The sequence below is a fragment of the Pleurodeles waltl genome, chromosome 1_2 (assembly GCF_031143425.1).
Source record: "Pleurodeles waltl isolate 20211129_DDA chromosome 1_2, aPleWal1.hap1.20221129, whole genome shotgun sequence".
Classification (NCBI taxonomy): Eukaryota; Metazoa; Chordata; class Amphibia; order Caudata; family Salamandridae; genus Pleurodeles; species Pleurodeles waltl.
Window position 1 is genome coordinate 692,881,042 of NC_090437.1, and position 22,551 is coordinate 692,903,592.

The 22,551-nt window shown below is 42.2% G+C and overlaps 1 protein-coding gene across 2 annotated transcripts in view; it reads right to left on the reverse strand.

The window, feature by feature from the left end:
- SH3D19 (SH3 domain containing 19) overlaps positions 1 to 22,551 on the reverse strand; it is a 324,933-nt gene that overhangs the window by 43,790 nt on the left and 258,592 nt on the right. For both annotated transcript variants that reach the window (XM_069242645.1, XM_069242646.1), the window contains exons 8-10: positions 20,358 to 20,465; positions 18,355 to 18,473; positions 3,842 to 3,900 (exon numbers count right to left, since the gene is read on the reverse strand). In XM_069242645.1, the coding sequence (XP_069098746.1) occupies positions 3,842 to 3,900; positions 18,355 to 18,473; positions 20,358 to 20,465 (286 nt within the window). The remainder of the gene's footprint in view (positions 1 to 3,841; positions 3,901 to 18,354; positions 18,474 to 20,357; positions 20,466 to 22,551) is intronic.

Below are 22,551 nucleotides of genomic sequence, written 5' to 3' on the forward strand. Positions count from 1 at the left end.
TGAAGACCATCCCCTGCATCTTAGGACCGCCTCATCGCTCCAGGAGCTCGGAAAGGACACAAGACCCAGCTGTTCGAGCAAAGCACCATGAAGCAGCTAGCAACTCAAGCGCCTTGAGACCCTCACGTATGATTTGCTGCACTTTATAAATCCCGATTGATTGAATTCTTTCCTCATCGATGGAGAGTATTTGCACAGCAGAAGGAAGTATTCCTGCACGTAATAAAGATGCATGGCTACTACTTATGCCACGAACCCCCATTTCTACCAATCAGACATCATTTTACTAATTACAGAGTATTTCTGCCTTGCTCAGGCTGCCATACTAGCACCCAGAACTCTGTTGCATTTCTGGCTAGGTCAGTGTGGCCGATTTGTGTTAGTCCTAACTATAATCCTGTTATGTATGCTTATCTCTCACACTTCTATCTCTAACATACTGCTCAGTAATGCACTCCAAAACGAGATAAGAGTACCTCCCTGGTCTCTCACGACACCGAAATGCTTTCCATGTAAGATCACAACAAATACAACTCTCGGCTCTCTCAATTATGTAGCGAATCACCCGTTCTTAAAAGTGCTTTCAAGCCTCACCTAGAGGTATTTAGTGCTATAATATAATACAATTTGACACCAATATCTATTCCAAAAAATATATTAGACTCTTTGTTAGGAGGACATACAGGCATATACAGAAGACATGTTGGTAAATACAAAATAGATATAATTATGCTGACATACAAAAACATATCAAAGTCTTAAAATTAGCACAAATATGAAATCTGAAAACGAAGAGGGCTACAAAATCCCAAATTGGTCATAATTAGAAAAAAATGGAACCTCAGAAATTAATGGATTTTAATTACATGCTGTAATGAATGCTCTGTTGATGGAGTGCAGTTTGCACACCCTAGTTAACTTTTAGTTTTGGATTCAACAATTGCAGTAGCAAGTTAAATAACTATAAAGCTGTTTAGTCTGGGGGCAGGCAAAATGAGAGATTATGATCTTATTATTTATTCACGCGTAAGGATTGAGAAGAATAGAAAAACCCAAGAGGATTATCATCAGGTCTCATCCTGGTCCCTATAAACTAGGATTGGCTCAAACATATTCCTGGGAGAATTTTAGATAATTTATCTACTAGGGTGTAAAGACTAAAAACAAAATACCTCAGGGACATCCAGGCTTCCTCATGATGATGATGGGTGGATGGGTGTGTGTGTATGTGTGTGTGTGTGTCATATATGATGCCACTACACGTTCTGTGAAAGCAACATGTTTCAGTCTTCTTTTAGTGGCCTCTATGGGTCCAAGACTTTCCTCAGAAGAGACTGTCTCTTTACCCTCGGCTGAGAGGTGATTCAAAATAGGTTGTCCTATCCCTAATAGTCTGAACATATGACATACAACATATAACGTATGCAGGCCTACACACTCCTTTAAAATGAGCATTAGTGTCCTAATTCAGGATTCTGTAATATTTCTTAAGGGTCTAGTTTTCACCCTGCTCACTTCGGAGTAAAGTATATAAACATTTTGAAAGGCCCACATCCGCAACTATTTACTGCATACCTGTGTGCTGCTGATCTATCTTCAAAGAAAGATTACTGTGCCAAACAGGAAGTGCCACCTCTGAGGAGCCACTGTAGACATACAAATTCTGAGCATCCACAACAAAGTAGCGCTATATAAAGTACTTGCAGGAGGGCAGCATTCCTGACAGGTTTTTCAGGAAAACCTCTGACTGAAATTATTTACATTGAGTGCTACTGTATGTAAGCTGTCTTGCTTGGATGTCCCGGAAATTCGCCCTGGACTTGAACCCTCCTTGAGCCTATATGATGGACACCAGTGACATAAAGCTTTTGGACGTTAAAGGACAGAAGGCATGGCTCATTATCTGAAAGCATGATGGATATTTTTATGGTTAGTCTAAACCTGAGGAGCAGATTTCTGTAATTTCATCCTTGTCACAACTGGAATCAAGCATCTAAACATTAAACAATTTCATTTATGTCTGCCCATCTCGACGTTAAACGTTGCAGATAGTTTTTTTTCGATGACTGAGATACTGGGAGAGGCTGAGAGCCACAATAATGCAAATTTGCTGAAAGAAGAGCCATATCCATTGTTTCAAAGTCTATACAGCTATTTAGGAAAATTCAAGCCAAAATGAGCCTTTACAGTTCAGTTATATTATTTGCTACAAATATGTGTAGAAAGTACTGTAACAAACTGGGTGTTTATAAAGAAATATTTTTAACCGCACTATGTCATGTAACTAAAAAGTTTTAAAGTGATGCTAAATTACATTTCCGCGCCTCCAAGCTGGTTAGTGAGACCTACAGAAATCTATGTCTCTACAATAAACAGTCAGTTTTTACATGTCACAATCCAGGTCAATACGAAAGTTGCTAGAGCTTGTTCTAGGTCGGATGCCGGCAGGATTGAATGGCCTGCAGGGAGTGTTAAGGTCATGCTGGAGTTAACTTATCACATGAGAAAATATTACCCTCAAGATTTATACTGCACAGTTCTGGGAGTTGGGAGAACTAGAAATGTCATGGAATGCACATTATGTCAACAAAGATTGGACAACTTGTCAAGTAAGGCATCAGCAATATCACCCTGATACTGACAATGCAAACTGAAAGCATAATAAATACTACTTTTGGAAATTGGACATTAGAAATCAAATGCATTAAACATTGTTTGAACTGCCGGATTCATAAAGGAATCAAACGCTGTCTGCAGATCGTATATCACTGTGCATTAAAAGAAGCAAGGAAAAGAGGTCACCTTAGTGTGGTGTATAATTTTGCATCACATCCATGCACAATGCCTAGGAAGTTAGCTGAAGGGATACATAATTGCGATCGTGCTCACGTGTTTGGAAGTTGATTGCCTTTTAGTAAAGAGGTGGAGGAAACTTGATGCTTGGTTAGACAAGGATTAATATGGAAAGTACTCATGATGAAAATGGAGGACTGAGAGATGTCAATTCAAGAACAGAAGAAAAAATATGCAATCTTATTTATAGGTGGCAAAAAATGTTTCTGGTGCAAACCATTCCACCAAGGAATAACTGTGTAGATTAATTCATTCAGACAATATTTTTAAAGCTAAAATATAATTTCAGATTATCTGCATCAAAAATATTACTAAATACTAAAAACAAATTCTTACTTTTAAGTTACCAATTTAAACCTTTTAACAATTTGTGAGCTTTCTAAATAAGTGATTTCACTTAAGATGGCACTGTTAGTTTAAAACGTATTAAGGTTATTATAGAAAATTACAAAACAGGATTGTTTAAAAATATGTTCTGACTATTCAAAATGCTATTGATTATAAAAGTTATGCAACAATAGTATGTCTGTTTAAAACAGGTTTATAATGGGTTTAATAGTATAATGAATGTACAACTGAAACGTTTACATTGTTTTTCTAGTGCTGAATATGAGTAATGTGATGTTTCATAACAGTAAGGCATTTTGACTGAGCATTGTTTCTATTAATATATTAATTGCGGGATAAATAAAACGATGTTTATTAATCCCTTGCTTTGATCTGAAACTGAATACATTTTGTAGCTTTGGGTTAAACCACCACAGAATTAAATAGTTTAATACAGCAACACTATTTAGCAGAGACATGTTTAATGGATCACATTTCTTTTCCAACCTCTTTAGTTGGTTTGGCCTTTTGCTGCCTTTTAACAAAGGGGAAAACATCACTTTTATTCACTGCATTTTTACTCTCTCAGATCAGCACTTTAAGATACGTTGCTAAAACGTTCAGGAGCAAAACAAACTGCAGTTACTTCACGTGTGCTCACCTTTTAGGCAATGCCGGCAGAGCCCAGGCTCCTTCTGCCCAACCTGGCTTATCAGCCTCCTACAAAGACAGCAACATATATATGTTTACTCCAAAGCATAAATTTTTTTTATCTTTCTGGCTTTTTTAAAGAGCAAACCCCTGTACCTCTAGACAACAGATTGCTGCACGGGGAAGCGGAACACTGATGCAAGATGGGATCAAATTCAAGTGTTAAAAGGCAGAAGTAAATTCAAAAGTACATTATACACTGCTTAGTCTAATAAATGAACATAGCATGTTATGTTATTTTATTGCGGTCTCAGATATGTGTTGGAGGGAGAGTGGCTACGTGAGCCTTATTCAAGAAAAATGCCCTGCAGCCCAGATTAATCCTGTGCGCCTCAAATAACAGAAATGCAAGAGAATTCCTAAAGTACGTTCGAAAAGTAATTTCACAATATCTGTCAACTGAGCTGTAGGAGCAGGTTGACACAACATTTTACACCAGATGAGGCCATGGCGACTGGTAAGGACCAGTGTGCTGTCCCTAATCCATGGTAAAATATATCACAACCCTTTATAAAATAGCTAAGCCCTCCACTCTCTTCCAGCTGTGCCACAAATAAGTGTCATTTGCTTATTTCTGACATTTCATGATGCAGGTCTTCATCACTGGAGCCAGATGGAGCATTCAGCCATTAAAGAGGGGTGAGGAGATTGTGAAGCCCTGTGATACCATAACATTCGTTGATTGAAGAAGGTGGGGGTGTCCTCACCAGACATGATGAGGTAAGTCAGTTGAAGAGTGACCTATCATGCTTTGACCATCACTTTTACAAACCGTCCATGAGCCACAGTTTCCAGCAGGATCTACTACTCATTGATGCAGGAAACTAACCTATCCTAAAGGAATAGGCCTGCTGGCTAACCCCCTTGATCAGTTTCCCACAGCAGCTCAACTCGGATGGGTGTGTGTGTATGTACACACATACATTATTTCTGCTGGAGCCGGGGGGTGTTGTAGTGGCTGTACGAGGGCAAAGGACACGTTGGGATCACGATGTAGCAAGTAGGGAGCACAGATAAAAGGAAGAAATCTCAGTATTTTAAGCCCTTGTGTACATAGACTAGTTGGGCCAAGAAGAGCAAAATACTACGAGAGAGGCAGACAAAGCATGAGGTTGCACTTGAAAAGCAAACCCCAGAGAACGAGGCACAATACAGAAAGCACCTAGGTGTAGATACTTTAAGTGCACTGGTATTAGAACAAAGAAGCGGCTCCCCAGCTAAACCCCAGGTCATAGGAAGTGCAATATACAGTACTCAAATGCATGTACGCAGACGGCGACAGCCCAGGCAGCGCCCGCATAAGAGTGGCTGACATTCTGTTAACACGTTACAGCAGGGAGGAGACAATTCCCTGACGTTGGTTTGAGACAAATCATGGGTGATGCCCAGAAGAAGGTAGGAAAAATGGGCAAAAAAAAAATCACTAGAAACCATGCAAGCATCACACACTGGAGGTAACTGGCATCCATTTACGGAGTCAAACACAGGAGTTATGAAGCAGGTCACAAATCGCAGGTGAAGAGAACAGGGAAGAGAAGGGAGGGTAGTTCTGAGGCAGCAACCAGGTACAAGTGAAGCACATCAAGGGGGATCAGAGGAGACTGGGCGAATAAGAGACAGCTGGGCACAAAAGAGGGTGTCTGGGCCAGAAGATGGGCAATTCAAGACCAAGATTAATGTTTGGGGTCTTGTGAGGTAGGGGAACAGAAAAAGAATGTTGTCAGATCACCTGTAGTTAAGGGGTGCACGCAGCTAAGGGCCACCCATCAGGACTAGGCCCTTTGCTTCCCGGACCATTTAGTAATGTGGCTGACCCACTGGGGAGAGGAAACATGTTGGGCTGGGCAATAAATCATCAGAAAAGATGAAGAAAATCATCAGAACATAACTCCACACCTTCTGGCAAGGGCAAGATGGCAGCCCCGACTTACTTATTTGTAAACAACAGGAGGTGGTGCCCGTGTAATGTGAAGCAAGATTATCTACATGGGCCACAGATGGCAAACATTTTGCCAGGAAACAAACAAACAAGCTCAGTTTGACAATACTACCCAGCAAAGCAGAATCTCTCTGTATCTCAGAAGGCAAAAAGAGAGACCAATGTCAAGTCTAAATCAAGCCTCCAGAAAGCTTTGAATAAGTCTCGGACAACCCCCTTTCTTGCCTTTGATAAAGCTGGCAGGTTTCAGATCGAGTGCAATAAAACACTTAATAAAAATACGATTGCAACACCCTAATGCTGCGCATAAAAGAGTTTCTAGTATGCAACACTTAAAAGCAGATTTGCTTACACAAATATAATCTGTTAAACTATAGCCATTTGGCGGCTTGGAAGAAAGAGACCGCTAGTGGGAGTTATCTAAGAGTAGCACAAAGAACTGCACGACCATACTCAATGACAGGCTACAGCATCCATGAAGGAGTGAACACTGGACAAAAGCATCTGTGGGCACCTGGTCTTATACTAACAATGCAAACTTCGTTTAAGGAGTACATAAGTATGGAGGGTGGTGTCGAGTCTGTTTGAACGGAGGTATATTGGTTGTGTTAGGATGCGTGGGTCAGGTACTTCGTAAACATGAACATTTTAAGGTATTCTGGGAATTAAATAAGGGGTGGTGTACGATGCAGCCCTGGCAGGCATGCCTTCTAGGAGCTGCTCTACAAAAAAAATTAGCCGAGTCCAAATCATTTCCTTAAGCTTCGGATATCCATTTTATTAGTCCCCATTTTTATGCAATCTGTCTGAACCCCCAATTATTAGTTGTAGTAGTTAAGAAAAGTTGAGGCGGGATAAAGCACTTCTAACAGGCTGTTTCGAAGACATGTTTAGCATCAATGGCAAGTCAGTCTACGAGCATAAAGGACAGCGTCTTTTTAGTTTACAAAAAAAAAAGCGCTGCATTTTACCTGTGCGTGCAGTCTTTCTAGGGGCGTTTAAAGGATGTTTTTCTGTAGTCCAGTCCGGATATGTGCACAACAGTTTCCTTTCCATCATTTAGGACAGCATGAATCACATCAGGGGCCAAATACAAGTTCCACTACTGCACTTATCTGTGCGAATTCCTAAGCACGGTATTAAACGCACACGGCAAACATAAAATGGGACAAAGAAATGTTTGTGCGATAGGTTTTATGGCATTTTCACGTTATAGTTCCGATCTTTGGAGGCCCAGCGTGCACGCTCAGTGTAATTTAAGGTCTGTCTCCCCTGTGTGAATGTGTAAGGTACACTTAAAGTGCCATCCTGGTCATTATTATGTGGCAACCATGTATGCATGGTATTTGAAGTGTTTACTTCACTTTGGAAAAGTGATGCCAGATGCAGCGACTGGAGTCTGGTGCTCTTTTAAAGTGTTCTTGGGAAAGCGGGGGGCCCCTACTCTACCCAACAAACACTCCAGGAGAAGATCGGGGTAGCTAGTCAGAGTCCTTCTTTGCTGCAGCGGATCATGGACGCTCTCCAGTGAACTCAAAGGAACAACTGCAGCGTAGCAGCCAGGGCTCTTCTCACTTGGCATACCTTGCTCTGCCCCTCAGACTGCCTAGGAGTCACTGATTGAGGCACTGCATTGGATACGTTCGAGGGGAGTCTTGTCGAGGCACATATTCTGCGAGAAAGTACAACGCAGAAGAAAGTTTCTAGCTCAGAAAAAAAGCTTTTGTGCAAAAAAAAAAAGACATTCGTAAGTTTGGCCGCAGTCATTTTACTTAGTGGTGGACCAACAAAGCTAGCTCAAGACACCGACCCCCTCCTCAATGTGGGAACAAATGTATTCTTCTAAACACTTTATGACCGTGTGGTAGGGCAACCCTAACCACAAGGAAACAGAGTACTGTAAAGGAGTGAGGTGGGATACAATGGAATTGGAGAGGGTGGAGGAAGCGGTGGCCAGCATTAGGTAAGCATGGAAGTGCGAACAGGGTATACAGGTGACAGGTGGTGGTTCAAGTGGCTGTGTCACAACACAGCAGGGTAAGGAAGGGAGGAAGGAAGGAACTTGGAAAAAGGGGCTGGATGGGTGAAGGGTCAAAAGGATGCATGAGGTGGGGTAGGCTCCCGTGAGAGAGGAGAAGGGCTAGAAAGGATGATGAGTTAGAGAACACTCATCCAATGTGCACGATAAATGGGAGCTTATACCGAGATCAGGTGTTGCTACCAAAGTAGAGACCTGAGCTAATTTCTTAAGTTGAGGAGGTAGGGTGCCTGGCAGATTTTGCCTGGTATAGAGTTCCAAACCCTCGAAATATATAATAGGAAAGGCCTGCCATATAGTCTTTTCCTTTCTGCACTTTCTGGATTTAAGTCTGAAATTATTTGAGTATCATTAACATTGCAAATCTTGGAGAAAGACGCCTTTAGTAAGTATGTGCTCTACATTTACCAGTTTCATGAACATTTGCTGGGAAAGAAACTGTGCACACGCTTCCTTGTACTGCCTGCTCAGGGGTTTATCATACATTGTTCAACACACCAATGTCAACTTCCATGCTCAGTTTTGGGTCAAAACTTGGGCATTACAATGCTAAATCACAAATCCAATAATCAATAATTGCCAGGAGAGCTCACCATCCTGAGACCAGACATCTGCCCTCTGACTCTCGGATACGGACGTGCTTGAGAACAAAACTCAGTACCAACAGGGACAAGTCCTGAGCCCACAACTGAGCAGGGTAGTGCGAGAAAAATAGATCGCAATCTTGTGCTGTCTCATCATACCAGATTCTCTGCGGCAGATATCTGTATACTCATCATAGCCCTGAAATAACCCCCTAGAAAGCTTACGACTCCTCAATGCCAACCAACTAGAGGCATAGGAGGAAGTCAACTGATTTAGTGAATCACCTGCACTTAGAAGTAGCTCAATGTCAGTCAACATGTTAAACACTATACAAAAACCCTAAATAAATATGGGGATAAATGTTCACTGTTAAGGGACATTGTGCTTGTATCGTTCAAGGGACATATGCATTTGCTCACCCTTATATGCTTCCTGCCAGAGCACACCACCTCAGGATCTATCATGCAGAGACAGACTAATTCAAACACACCCATGTCAACCCCCAGTATGAAAGGATTGAATAACTCTAAAACTCAAGGAACACCACAAAATAAAACGACAAACGGAGTGTTGAAACTTTTCAAACACTCGCCCTGCCAGTCACACATCTGGGTTTAATCCATCGTTATTTTGGAAGCAGGGTCAAGACTGATTTGCATATGGTTGGGTCCAAACTGGAATGGCATGGTGAGCAAAAAAAAAACAAAAAAAAACTGACAGCTTAAACCCAGATCTGTGACTGGGGGTGAATGTTTGATTTGCTCCGCATTCCATCCATCATCTGTTATTTCTGGAACACTACTTATTTATCTCTTTCTACTGGTCGAACTATCTTCAACACCACCTCCCAGAGAGTGGCTGGTGATCAAGAGTGTGTTATACAGTTCAGCATCTAAAAGTCTACTCACAGTTTAATAACAAGTCCGCTGGATGCCTCTTGAGTCAATGTTTCATTAGACCCCACCCAGCACTTGGATACTGTCATATTTAAGTGCTACAAAAAACCTATTAAATTGATACACTTGCAGGCAAAATGTGGGAATTCCCATTGTTGCAGCATTTGACACTGACTGCTTTGATAACATCATTTGTTATAGCTAATTTCTGATTAGAATTATATTTGCTTATTAACACAAATCTATTGCCACAAAACAGACCTTTGTTTTCCAGTCATAGGCCAAACTAAGCCTCATGTAGGCCTTGACTCCACTTTGTTCCCTAGAGCATCCATTTTATTCATTGTGTGTTTATTTCTTGTTGACACCATACTGAGAAAATGTGCACTGTTTTGTGATGACATGTTGTTCTCGAAGAACTTTGTAAGACACCTTCAGTTATTTCTCATGGCTCTTCTTGCTCACTCACTGCAGTATGAGTTTTCCATTGTTTATGTAACCACATTTGTTCCAACACCACTGATGACATTAGGTCAGAAGGATCATATTATTCCTTTAGGGGGATAGTGCTAGGATGTTGGCAATGTAAGACTTTTTATAATGCAAAACTGTGATTTGACAAGGTATTGTTACATTTGCTAGCATTTTATTTTTTTAAATAAATGCTGACTGTGCGTTTTTCATTGAGTTCCACTGTACAATTCACTATAAAAGGTCCTATTTTGGGAGGTGAGCCAGGTAATTTTTTGGGTCTCTATAAGGGATAATACCTGATTTTCTATAGGTTTTCTGGACACTTTGGACTTAGTTGGTCTTGAAATTTTGCTCACTGTTGCATCTAGTCTAGATATTAAGAGCCTTTATGACAATGTATTTCTATGTTCTATGACATATCTGCTGAGTATATTTTTGCCTTTCTGTATTCCACTGTATTATTATCATTATTAAACCTTTATGGTTCTCTAAATTATTGACCTCAAACTCCCTTTTTAGCCACTCTTATTCATTGGCTGTTTTTTTTTGTAAATGATATTTTTAATCTTATCTTTAGGGACACATTGCCACCTCTTTTCTTGAGGACAACACTGTTCCTGACCCTGCACTGGAGCACCACTATCCTGTAGATTACCCGAGAGACAGCGCAGTCTGAAAAGACACTGACCAACGGAAAAATGAACTGACGTAACAGAACAGCCTGCTTACTGTGCTCGACAGCAGATGCAATTTTCAGGCATGCCACAACCTGAAGCTTGACCCAAAATCTCCAGATATTAATAGATGCTGGAGCAACTGTAACCACAGGCATGGACAGTTTAGGTAAACACTCTAGACGACACAAAGACAAAAACAGAGAGGCAAAATAATGAAAATGTCACTTACCCAGTGTACATCTGTTCGTGGCATCAGTCGCAGTAGATTCGCATGTTCTGCAATAGCTCGCCATCTGGTGTTGGGCCGGAGTGTTACAAGTTGTTTTTCTTCGAAGAAGTCTTTCGAGTCACGGGACCGAGTGACTCCTCCTTTTGTCTCCATTGCGCATGGGCGTCGACTCCATCCTCGATTGTTTTTCCCCGCAGAGGGTGAGGTAGGAGTTGAATTGTAGTAATAGTGCCCATGCAATGGAGTGACTAAGTATGCACTTATTTAAGGTTGAGATGATACATATATAAATAATTGAAGGTAACTTCCAAACTGCTTACAGGCTCCCGGGGAGGCGGGTGGGCACATGCGAATCTACTGCGACTGATGCCACGAACAGATGTACACTGGGTAAGTGACATTTTCAGTTCGATGGCATCTGTCGCTGTAGATACGCATGTTCTGCAATAGACTAGTAAGCAGTTATTTCCCCAAAAGCGGTGGATCAGCCTGTAGGAGTGGAAGTAGTCTGAAATAATGTCCTTAATACAGCTTGACCTACTGTGGCTTGTTGTGCGGATAACACGTCTACACAGTAGTGCTTGGTGAATGTGTGAGGCGTAGACCATGTGGCTGCCTTACATATTTCTTGCATTGGGATGTTTCCTAGAAAGGCCATGGTAGCACCTTTCTTTCTGGTTGAGTGTGCCCTTGGTGTAATGGGCAGCTGTCGTTTAGCTTTAAGGTAGCAGATTTGGATGCATTTAACTATCCATCTGGCTATACCTTGTTTTGAAATTGGGTTTCCTGCATGAGGTTTTTGAAATGCAATAAAGAGTTGTTTAGTCTTTCTGATGTTCTTTGTTCTGTCAATGTAATACATTAATGCTCTTTTGACATCTAATGTATGTAGTGCCCTTTCAGCTACGGTATCTGGCTGTGGAAAGAACACCGGAAGTTCCACTGTTTGATTTAGATGGAACGGTGAAATAACCTTTGGCAAAAATTTAGGATTGGTCCTTAGGACGACTTTATTTTTGTGTAGTTGTATAAAAGGTTCCTGTATAGTAAACGCCTGAATCTCGCTTACTCTTCTCAGGGAAGTAATGGCGATGAGAAATGCCACCTTCCAGGTTAGGAACTGTATGTCGCAGGAGTGCATGGGTTCAAAAGGTGGACCCATAAGTCTAGTTAGGACAACATTTAGGTTCCATGAAGGAACAGGTAGTGTTCTTGGTGGTATAATTCTCCTAAGGCCCTCCATGAATGCTTTAATGACTGGTATTTTATATAGGGAAGTTGAATAGGTAGTCTGCAGGTATGCAGATATTGCTGCAAGGTGAATCTTAATGGAAGAGAAAGCTAGGTTAGATTTTTGTAAGTGAAGCAAGTAACCCACTACATGTTCTGGAGTTGTGTGTAATGGTTGTATTTGATTAATATGGCAGTAGCAAACAAACCTCTTCCATTTACTTGCATAGCAGTGCCTGGTGGATGGCCTTCTTGCTTGTTTTATGACTTCCATACATTCTTGGGTAAGTTGTAAGTGCCCGAATTCTAGGATTTCAGGAGCCAGATTGCTAGATTCAGCGATGCTGGATCTGGGTGTCTGATCTTTTGGTTGTGCTGTGTCAACAGATCTGGCCTGTTGGGCAATTTGATGCAGGGTACCACTGATAGGTCTAGCAGCGTTGTGTACCAGGGTTGCCTTGCCCAAGTTGGTGCTATCAATATGAGTTTGAGTTTGCTTTGACTGAGTTTGTTTACCAGGTAAGGAAGGAGAGGGAGAGGAGGAAAAGCGTAAGCAAATATCCCTGACCAGTTCATCCATAGGGCATTGCCTTGGGATTGTTTGTGTGGGTATCTGGATGCGAAGTTTTGGCATTTTGCGTTCTCCCTTGTCGCAAACAAGTCTATCTGAGGTGTTCCCCAGAGTTTGAAATAAGTGTTCAGTATTTGGGGGTGAATTTCCCATTCGTGGACCTGTTGGTGATCTCGAGAGAGATTGTCTGCGAGTTGATTTTGTATCCCTGGTATAAACTGTGCAATTAGGCGAATTTGGTTGTGAATTGCCCAATGCCAAATTTTTTGTGCTAACATGCTTAACTGCGTGGAGTGCGTCCCTCCCTGCTTGTTTAGATAATACATTGTTGTCATGTTGTCTGTTTTGACGAGAATGTATTTGTGAACTATTATTGGTTGGAAAGCTTTTAGTGCTTGAAAAACTGCAAGAAGTTCTAGGTGATTGATATGCAGTTTTGTTTGATGTACGTTCCATTGTCCTTGTATGCTGTGTTGATCGAGGTGTGCTCCCCACCCTGTCATGGAAGCATCTGTTGTTATTACGTATTGTGGCACTGGGTCTTGGAAAGGCCGCCCCTTGTTTAAATTTATGTTGTTCCACCACAGAAGCGAGAGGTAAGTTTGGCGGTCTATTAACACCAGATCTAGAAGGTGACCCTGTGCTTGAGACCACTGTGATGCTAGGCATTGTTGTAAGGGCCTCATGTGCAGTCTTGCGTTTGGGACAATGGCTATGCATGATGACATCATGCCTAGGAGTTGTAATACCATCTTTGCTTGTATCTTTTGTGTTGGATACATGCGTTGTATGATGGTGTTGAAATTTTGAATTCTTTGTGGACTTGGAGTGGCTACTCCTTTTGATGTGTCTATTATGGCTCCCAGGTATTGTTGTACCTTGCGTGGCCGAATCTTGGATTTTGTGAAATTGACGGTGAACCCTAGTTTGAAGAGGGTTTGTATGATATGATTTGTGTGATTTGAGCACTCTATTAACGAATGGGCCTTGATTAGCCAGTCGTCTAGATATGGGAACACATGTATTTGCTGCCTTCTGATGTGTGCAGCGACTACCGCTAGACATTTGGTAAAGACTCTTGGTGCGGTTGTTAATCCGAAAGGCAGTACCTTGAATTGGTAATGTATTCCTTTGAATACAAACCTTAGGTATTTCCTGTGCGATGGGTGAATTGGTATATGGAAATAAGCATCCTTGAGGTCTAAAGTTGCCATGTAGTCGTGCAGCTTTAGCAATGGCAATACTTCTTGTAGTGTGACCATGTGGAAGTGGTCTGATTTGATGAAAGTGTTGACTACTCTGAGGTCTAGGATTGGTCTCAGTGTTTTGTCCTTCTTTGGTATCAGAAAGTACAGTGAGTAAACTCCTGTGTTTATTTGTGTGTTTGGCACTAATTCGATTGCATTCTTTTGCAATAGTGCCTGCACTTCTATCTCTAGGAGATTGGAATGGTGTGTTGTTAAATTTTGTGCTTTTGGTGGTATGTTTGGAGGGAACTGTAGAAATTCTATGCAGTAACCATGTTGGATAATTGCTAGAACCCAAGTGTCTGTAGTGATTTTCTCCCATGCTCTGTAATAATGACCTATTCGTCCCCCCACTGGTGTTGTGTGGAGGGGGTGAGTGACATGTGAGTCACTGTTTAGTAGTAGGGGTTTTGGGGCTTTGGAATCTTCCTCTATTTCTAGGGAATTGCCCTCCTCTATATTGTCCCCGAAAACCTCCTCTATACTGTCCTTGGTAACTGGACGGTGTGGCTTGTGAGGTGCTGGCTTGTGTGCTTTGACCCCGAAACCCCCCTCGAAAGGGCGTTTTACGGAATGAGCTGTAATTCCCTCTGCTCTGCGGGGAGTAGAGTGCGCCCATGGCTTTGGCAGTGTCCGTATCTTTTTTGAGTTTCTCAATCGCTGTGTCCACTTCTGGACCGAACAGTTCTTTTTCATTAAAAGGCATATTGAGAACTGCTTGTTGAATCTCTGGTTTAAATCCAGACGTTCGGAGCCATGCATGCCTTCTGATAGTTACAGATGTATTAATTGTCCGTGCAGCTGTATCTGCAGCGTCCATGGAGGAGCGGATCTGGTTGTTGGAGATGGCCTGTCCCTCCTCAACCACTTGTTTTGCCCTATTTTGGAAGTCTTTGGGCAGATGTTCAATGAGATGTTGCATCTCGTCCCAGTGGGCTCTGTCATAGCGCGCAAGTAGTGCCTGGGAGTTCGCGATGCGCCACTGGTTTGCAGCTTGTGCTGCGACTCTTTTACCAGCTGCATCAAACTTGCGGCTTTCTTTATCTGGGGGTGGTGCATCTCCAGATGTGTGAGAGTTGGCCCTTTTCCTAGCTGCTCCTACAACAACAGAGTCTGGTGGCAGCTGTGTTGTGATGAAAGCCGGGTCTGTAGGAGGCGGCTTATACTTTTTTTCCACCCTTGGTGTGATTGCCCTACTTTTGACCGGGTCCTTAAATATGTCTTTTGCGTGCCGGAGCATACCAGGGAGCATAGGCAGGCTTTGGTAGGAGCTGTGGGTGGAGGAGAGTGTGTTGAACAGGAAATCATCCTCGACCTGTTCTGAGTGGAGGCTTACGTTGTGAAATTGTGCTGCTCTAGCCACCACCTGAGAGTACGCGGTGCTGTCTTCTGGTGGAGATGGTTTTGTAGGGTATGCCTCTGGGCTGTTATCTGACACTGGGGCGTCGTATAGGTCCCATGCGTCCTGGTCTTGGTCACCCTGGCTCATGGTGGTGTGAGCTGGGGAGTGTGATGGCGTTTGTGCTGGTGAAACGTTAATCACGGGCGGAGGAGAGGGTGGTGGTGTAACTCTTTTCACCACTTTTGGTTGTGGTACTTGTTCCGCCTGGAACTCCAACCTTCTCTTTCTCCTAATGGGGGGAAGGGTGCTTATTTTTCCTGTCCCCTGCTGAATGAAGATACGCTTTTGCGTATGGTCCGCATCAGTTGCTTGTAGCTCTTCCTCAAACCTATGCTTCTGCATTTGGGAGGTTAGCGAGTGCTCTTCTGTATAAGAGCCTGAAGCTGGGTCGCTTGCAGTTTGTTTCGGCGTCGAAACTGTGTCTGCGTGTTTTTTCGGCTCCGAGGTGACTTTTTTCCTTTTCGGTGCCGAAACCTCTCGGCGTCGATCTGTTTCGGTGCCGCTGTCTCGGCGTCGAGCCGTGTCCACACCGGCATCTCGGTGTCGAGGCTTGTCTCCAGCACTTTCTCGGTCCCGAGAAGGCTGCGTGCCGGTGTCTCGACCGGAGTCGGACGATCTCGGCACTGTTTGGGCCTTTTTCGGTGCCGACGGTCGGTCACCGATTTTATGGGTTGAGCCATGGCCTGGTGGCAGTGGCGTCCCCTGGGCCTTGTAAATGTTTCTTTGTGTGGTTTTCGACGTCTTACTCACGGTTTGTGTATCGTCGAATCCTTCGGAGTCTGAGTCTTGGATCGAGAAGGTACCTTCCTCTTCCTGTTCCTCGAACTCCCGTTGGGCTGTCGGTGCGGACGCCATTTGAAGTCTTCTGGCTCGACGGTCTCGGAGTGTTTTTCGGGACCGGAACGCACGACAGGCCTCGCAGGTGTCTTCGCTGTGCTCAGGTGACAGGCACAGGTTGCAGACCAAGTGTTGGTCTGTGTAGGGGTATTTATTGTGGCATTTGGGGCAGAAACGGAACGGGGTCCGTTCCATCGGCGTTCCTCAGCACGCGGTCGGGCCGACCAGGCCCCGACGGAGGATCGAAAAACTACCCCGAAGGGCACCGGAGCTCTTCGATCTTCGATGCGGTGTTGAATCTAAGTACGCCGATCCCGAACGCAACAATACCGACGAAAATCTTCCGAAATTAACTATTTTTTTCCGTTCCGAAACTCGGAGCGACAGGAACACGTCCGAACCCGATGGCGGAAAAAAAACAATCGAGGATGGAGTCGACGCCCATGCGCAATGGAGACAAAAGGAGGAGTCACTCGGTCCCGTGACTCGAAAGACTTCTTCGAAGAAAAACAACTTGTAACACTCCGGCCCAACACCAGATGGCGAGCTATTGCAGAACATGCGTATCTACAGCGACAGATGCCATCGAACAGATTAAACCCTAAAAAGTTTTTGAAAGAGGGGTAGTTACATTCCTGTCTTTCCAGGACTTACCTTAGCAGTTCAGTCTAGTCTGTTCCTGTTCCTCCTGGCTGGAGTGGCGTAGTGGTGAAAAACCAAACTGATAAACAGGCCCGAGCAGTTACCAGTGGCTGAGATTTATTCAAGCATTCAGCCCATCGCTTTTTTGTTTCAACTAAGTTTTTTGCAGCAAATTATAATAGCAAAAGTGCTCAGTCTTTAAGTTCTACTACCAATGGCTCAACTAACGCACCACATAGGTTTGAAATGTATGCAATTCACAACTCAAACATGCCCGTTAAATTTATTACATATTATATACACACATACACACACACACACACATATACACACACACACACACACCAAAGTTCCTGCTGATTGCGGACTACTACAGCCAAGGGAGTTGGTGCTCAGCAGCGGGCGCAGGACCCGTTAATATCTATAATAGCCTTCCACATGTTTTCATTTGCACTCCTGACTCGTTTATCCATGGATTTATTTTTCATCCATCATCGGCTGTATAACATCAGTTGACGTGTTTCAACCATTGCAGTCTTACTCATAGCCCAAAATTCTATAACAAAGCCCCACCCCTTTTAGAAACTATATCCTGCAATTCAATAGACGTGAAGTAAATGCCCAGGCATTGAATGGTGGTTTACCTTAAAATGAATAATTTCATAAATTTAACAAAACTTAAAGATTTTAAATTTCTTTGGTTAGAGAAAGGGTGATATTTTTGGTTGATATGGTATGATAAAACAATATGTTTGATTTGTTGACAGGAGGAATTGCGGATAGTATTTTTTTTTCCTTCATGTCTATTGAATTTCAGGATATAGTTTCTAAAGGGGGTGGGGCTTTGTTATGGAATTTTGGGCTATGAGTAATGAGTGCTCTGATGACGGGGAACGATTCAAGATTACATGCAAAGAGGGAGTGCAAGAACATTTGGGGGGGGGTTGAGGGGATGGAAGAGGGGGTTCTGTTCACAGCATGGATGCAAGTACAGAGAGAACACTAAGTTTACTCATCTGTGGTGGATGAGGTATACCTTGAGGTGGAGGAGGAAAGGAACATGACTGATCTGCAGTATTATATTATTCCAGATTCTGAGTGTGAAGCCTGGAAAGGTTGGTTGTCTGGTCTCTTAATTTTGTTGGTTCTTTTATTGTAAATTCTGTTTATTCAATTCAAAGCAGGCAACTAAGCAATTAGCATTTTCACAGACATTAACACATTTAGACTTAGGAGTTCTTTTACCACTGTCACAGGAGACCCACTCCCCCCTCCCTCCCTGGATGAAGGTGTCACGTTGAGGGGTGTCGTCCCTGCCACTGTTGCAGATGTTATTGCACAAGGGCTCCCTCTATAAGCATTCCATATGCCCCATACTTTCCCCATTCGCAGGATAGTCGCTGCTTTTGTACGGTGTACAGGAAGCAAGGATGGGACATCATTTTAAATCGCGCCACCCTGCCAAGTAATGAGTGGGGCAGTGTTCTCCAGTACTGAACATCGCTCTTCAGACTAGTTAATGGAGCTTGCAAGTTCTTGGCATTGAAGATTGCTGTTTTGGTGGTGACAAATATTTCTAAGTACAAGAACTCTTCATGTGTAACACAAATAACAAAAAGGTGCTTTCCTACGTAACCTGTGCTTGTCCGTAGATAAAAAAAAAAAATATATATATATATATAAAACTCACACTTACCCGATTTCCCATTCCCATTCGTCCTGAATTACTAGACCTCTCATCTGCATCACTGCAAGATACACCAATGGGTTTTTCTGAGGGAAGCGGTGGAGGATACTGAAGATCTTCTGACAAACCTGGAAACGCAAAATAGAAAAGAGGTTACCTTCCTATCGGTGATCTGAAGATTGGAAACTCAATTAGCAAAAAGTTAATTGCATAGAATTGGCCATTCATTTATACATGGAAGGTCGAGGCAGGGGTCGTACCGAGCTTTTACCTACGAACAGGCGACAACCTATAAAGAAGTGGAAGAATTTATTTTGGCTAGGCATGTCAGTATGCGTCTTCAACCTTATAGAACTCTATTTCACATAGTTTAGAACAGGTCAAAGTGCTAAGTGGCCACATTCTTATAAAAAACTTCCCATTTGTCAATGTTTACCAATAGATCACAGATACTGCAGAACAAGGGACTTCTACTCATTTCTCTGTATGTTGCAAATTTCGACTGAACTTCGTCCCAGTTCTGTCTTTGCTCTCAAAATATATTAGTTCATTTTCTACCTTATGCCTTTTATAATTCTCTTCCTTAATGTTCTTCACCATTTCCGCTTGAAGTGGTTAAATCTATTCATTGCAATTTTTGTGAAAAATAACATGTCCTTTAGTTCTTATGTTCTTCCCCTGACAAGTCTAATCTATCCCCTCAGTATTTGATCAACTCTATCACATTCTTATTTCATCCTTTAAGTCATGCTTAACCAATATTTATGGACTACCAAGTAGCTCACTACTTGCTTGCAGCCCTGCAAACACAAACATGCTTATGGCAATCAGAGTACCACAATGCTGTACGCCATACATTGTAAATTCAGCCAATACTTTGTCACCAGACATCTTGGACGTTGGGGACAGCAAGATGAAACAAACATAAGTGATCACTACACTGAGGTACACTTCACCATTTCATATCTACAGGCCGTAATGCAACAAAGTCATGGATTCGGGCAGTAACTGGAGGGAAAAAATGAGACGTGAAGTTACTATCTCTCTATACCCATTCACATCTCCGGTGCTTCTCAGCTTCAAACATGGGCCAGTGCTGAATCCATATATATTTTTTTTTAAAGTGTTTTAGGGGGCAAGGGGCACAGAGTACGCCCCCTTAAACACACCGCCAAAAAATATTTTAAAATCCCTTTACTGGTCACAGAACTCTAAATACTGTTTACAGTGCTGTACACTTACACATCTCTGGATCCTAAATTCCCTTGCTTCCCTGTACCCTTACCTAATCCTTAACCCTAAAAACCCTTAATAGCCTGTACTATTATTCAGCCCTGAATCCTAAAACCATTTACTAACTGTACGATTTCCCATCCCTGAACCCATAAATACACCTAACTGGAATGTGCTCTTAACCATATCCGACCTTAAAAACCACTTACTACCTTGCACTTTTACCAAGTCTTAAAATCTTAAACCTCTTACTACCCTGTACTTTTACTTATCCCGGAACCCTAAAACCCCATACTATCTCACACCCTTACCTATCCTTGAACCTTTAAAAACGCTTACTAACTCCATTGCTATCCCCAATCCCTAAAAGCTCCTTAAAGCTGTTACTACTGCATTACTGTTGCCCATCCCTCAACCCTTACAATTATTTACATCCCGCATTTCCCTTAATAGATGATACCTTAAATGACTTACCTATGTTGTAAAGTCTTGCACTGTAAAACACTGAAGAAAAAAAAACAAGCTGTACTTACCTGCACTGTAAAGACCTAAAATAGGTTAATTTGCTCTTCATGAAGTTGCCACAATTAACATTATGTTCCTTTTAAGCAATGCCTGCAACATTAATTATTGTACCATGGACTGATTGGTTAATTTGAGTAATTAGTATTTGGTACAGGGATTAGATTAGGATGTTGTTGATATTACAAATAGTTATTGACTAAAAACAGACCCACACATACTTTGGTAATGCAATAATAAGACTGTGGGATACTTACTTTTGCTTGGTTTGCTGGGGATTCTGATTACAGTGGGCTTGCGCAGCAAAGCAGGTGCAACTGGCTGCTCTTTCAAAGGTTCAGTTTTAGAGAAGGAAACGAAAGGATCTAGAAGCACAAAACAGTCTTGTAGCATTGTTTTTAATAACTTGTCACGTGATAATGCTAATGTTTATTATACCAGCGAATATAAATAAAATATAGCTATGAACTAAAAATCTGCTAATTATTTGAGAAAAATTAACATTTCCAGAGAAAATCTTTGTGAGCAGACAATGAATACACATAACAGCATATTTCACAGTTATCTAATAAAACACAATGAAACAATCCATATTTTTATTACGACTGTGACAAACTGTAATGACCGTTGGTCTGCTAATGTGATAAAAATTAAAAAGCAACCTTTTTCTCATTTGAGATCGTGCAAAGTGTGATGCACAGAGTGCGAGAAAAAGAAAAACTATCTACAGTGTAGCAAAGCACTTAAGTTTAGAGAGCAAGTTATTAATGTGTCATTTTAAAGACCGACAAATTTAATTTTACACTGTCAAATAAACAATTAACAAAATGTAAACAGCCTCTGACACCTTTGTAGAATTAAAACAATGCAAGGATGAGGCCAGGAATAAGATAAACAAGCATTTGCCAGGCAATTGGTCTCGCATATGCTCCAGTTAGAGCTGTTAGCGTTGTAAACTCCTAACATGGCTTTTCTTGCCACAAATTTAAAAGTAAAAACGTTTCACATAAGTGAGCCGATTCACAGCGCCACAGCGGCCATGAACATCAGCCTGAAGAGACACACAAAAGGAAAAAGAAGTTTGCTTGCAATTAAATTTATCAGCAAAAGTGCAATTAGCCATGTAACAGTGGCGATGCCCAAGGCGGTAACAAAACCTCCCCAAGGAGGGACAAACGTAAGGCACTTCCAATACCATCGAAGGATTTTTGAAGGGCAAGTCTACGAACGAGAGTTAGTGATGTGGGTGTGGTTAAAAGCCCAGATACATATCAACATGTCAGAGAAGCAGCGCTTGCGCGCAGCTATCCTCAATCTAAAAAGGCAAAACAGACACGGGATACTATCCCATTTCTGTTGGCTTGCTATTTTGTGTTCTGGTGATGCTATTTCATATCTGCATTTTCCAAACTGCCCAGCAAAATGTGAGAAATAAGGTCATCATTTATGTCAATGAACAGAACTGAGAACACTCCATTACAGAAAGACATGGCTAGGGGACAGAGGGAACTAAATAGGTTCTTCTTTGATTTGCCGGGTGGGAAAAATTTCTCCTACTCGTCCAACTACATTACCAATTGACTTCACTTGATGTGCGACCTGTTTGCGACAGCCCTGCTGCTGTCAGTTACCCATGAGTATCCAGGAGTGAAGTGGTGTGCCTGGAGCTGGAGGGAGTTTAGAACGGAGACAGGGAAGACGAGGAAATCTGTTACAATTCAGATGAAAGTTTGTCGGTGATGAGCAGAGTTTATTTTTCTGGCGCGCTTCGGGTTCACGATGAGGCATAGATGGGGTAGATACCGAAGTCAGAGTAATTCAAGTGAAGTGGTGCTAAACATATAGTTCCATAAAGAAACTTTAAAAAAAAAAAAAAAAAACTGTTCCTAGCTCATATGAGGAAACCCGCAGCAGCACAGTAAAGAAATAGAGGTCAAACTACACACATTGTTTGATTATGACCGATTTAAATCACAGGATGCAGTGATCTGACAAAAGACAATCACAGAGGGCAGCATGACACAGAAAGAGGGGAGAAAGCAGATACGACATTAGAGAAGAGACTGTGTTAAGAGGAATGTTGCACAATATAATATAGCAGAAGATCATGCAATTGTATGCATAACATTAGCATATTTATCCACTGTAATCACAATACTAATTTACTGCGGACCTGATACCAAGAATCTACCAAAACTATGTATAAATGTGTTCTGCAAGTGCTAACATCCTTATAATTCTTCAATTTATCAAGGCGTGGGTGGGAGGATGTATCTTCTCAGTTCAAACAACACAATTGCTGAACTCTTTTCCCTTTCATGCTGACCTACACCAATGACTTACTTACCTTCAGGAAAGCACCCAAATGTGGCTTTACACCCATTAAGACACAACTCTAGGATTCTCAGTTATTGTCAGGCGGCCATACCGATTCATTGAGGTCTACCAGCG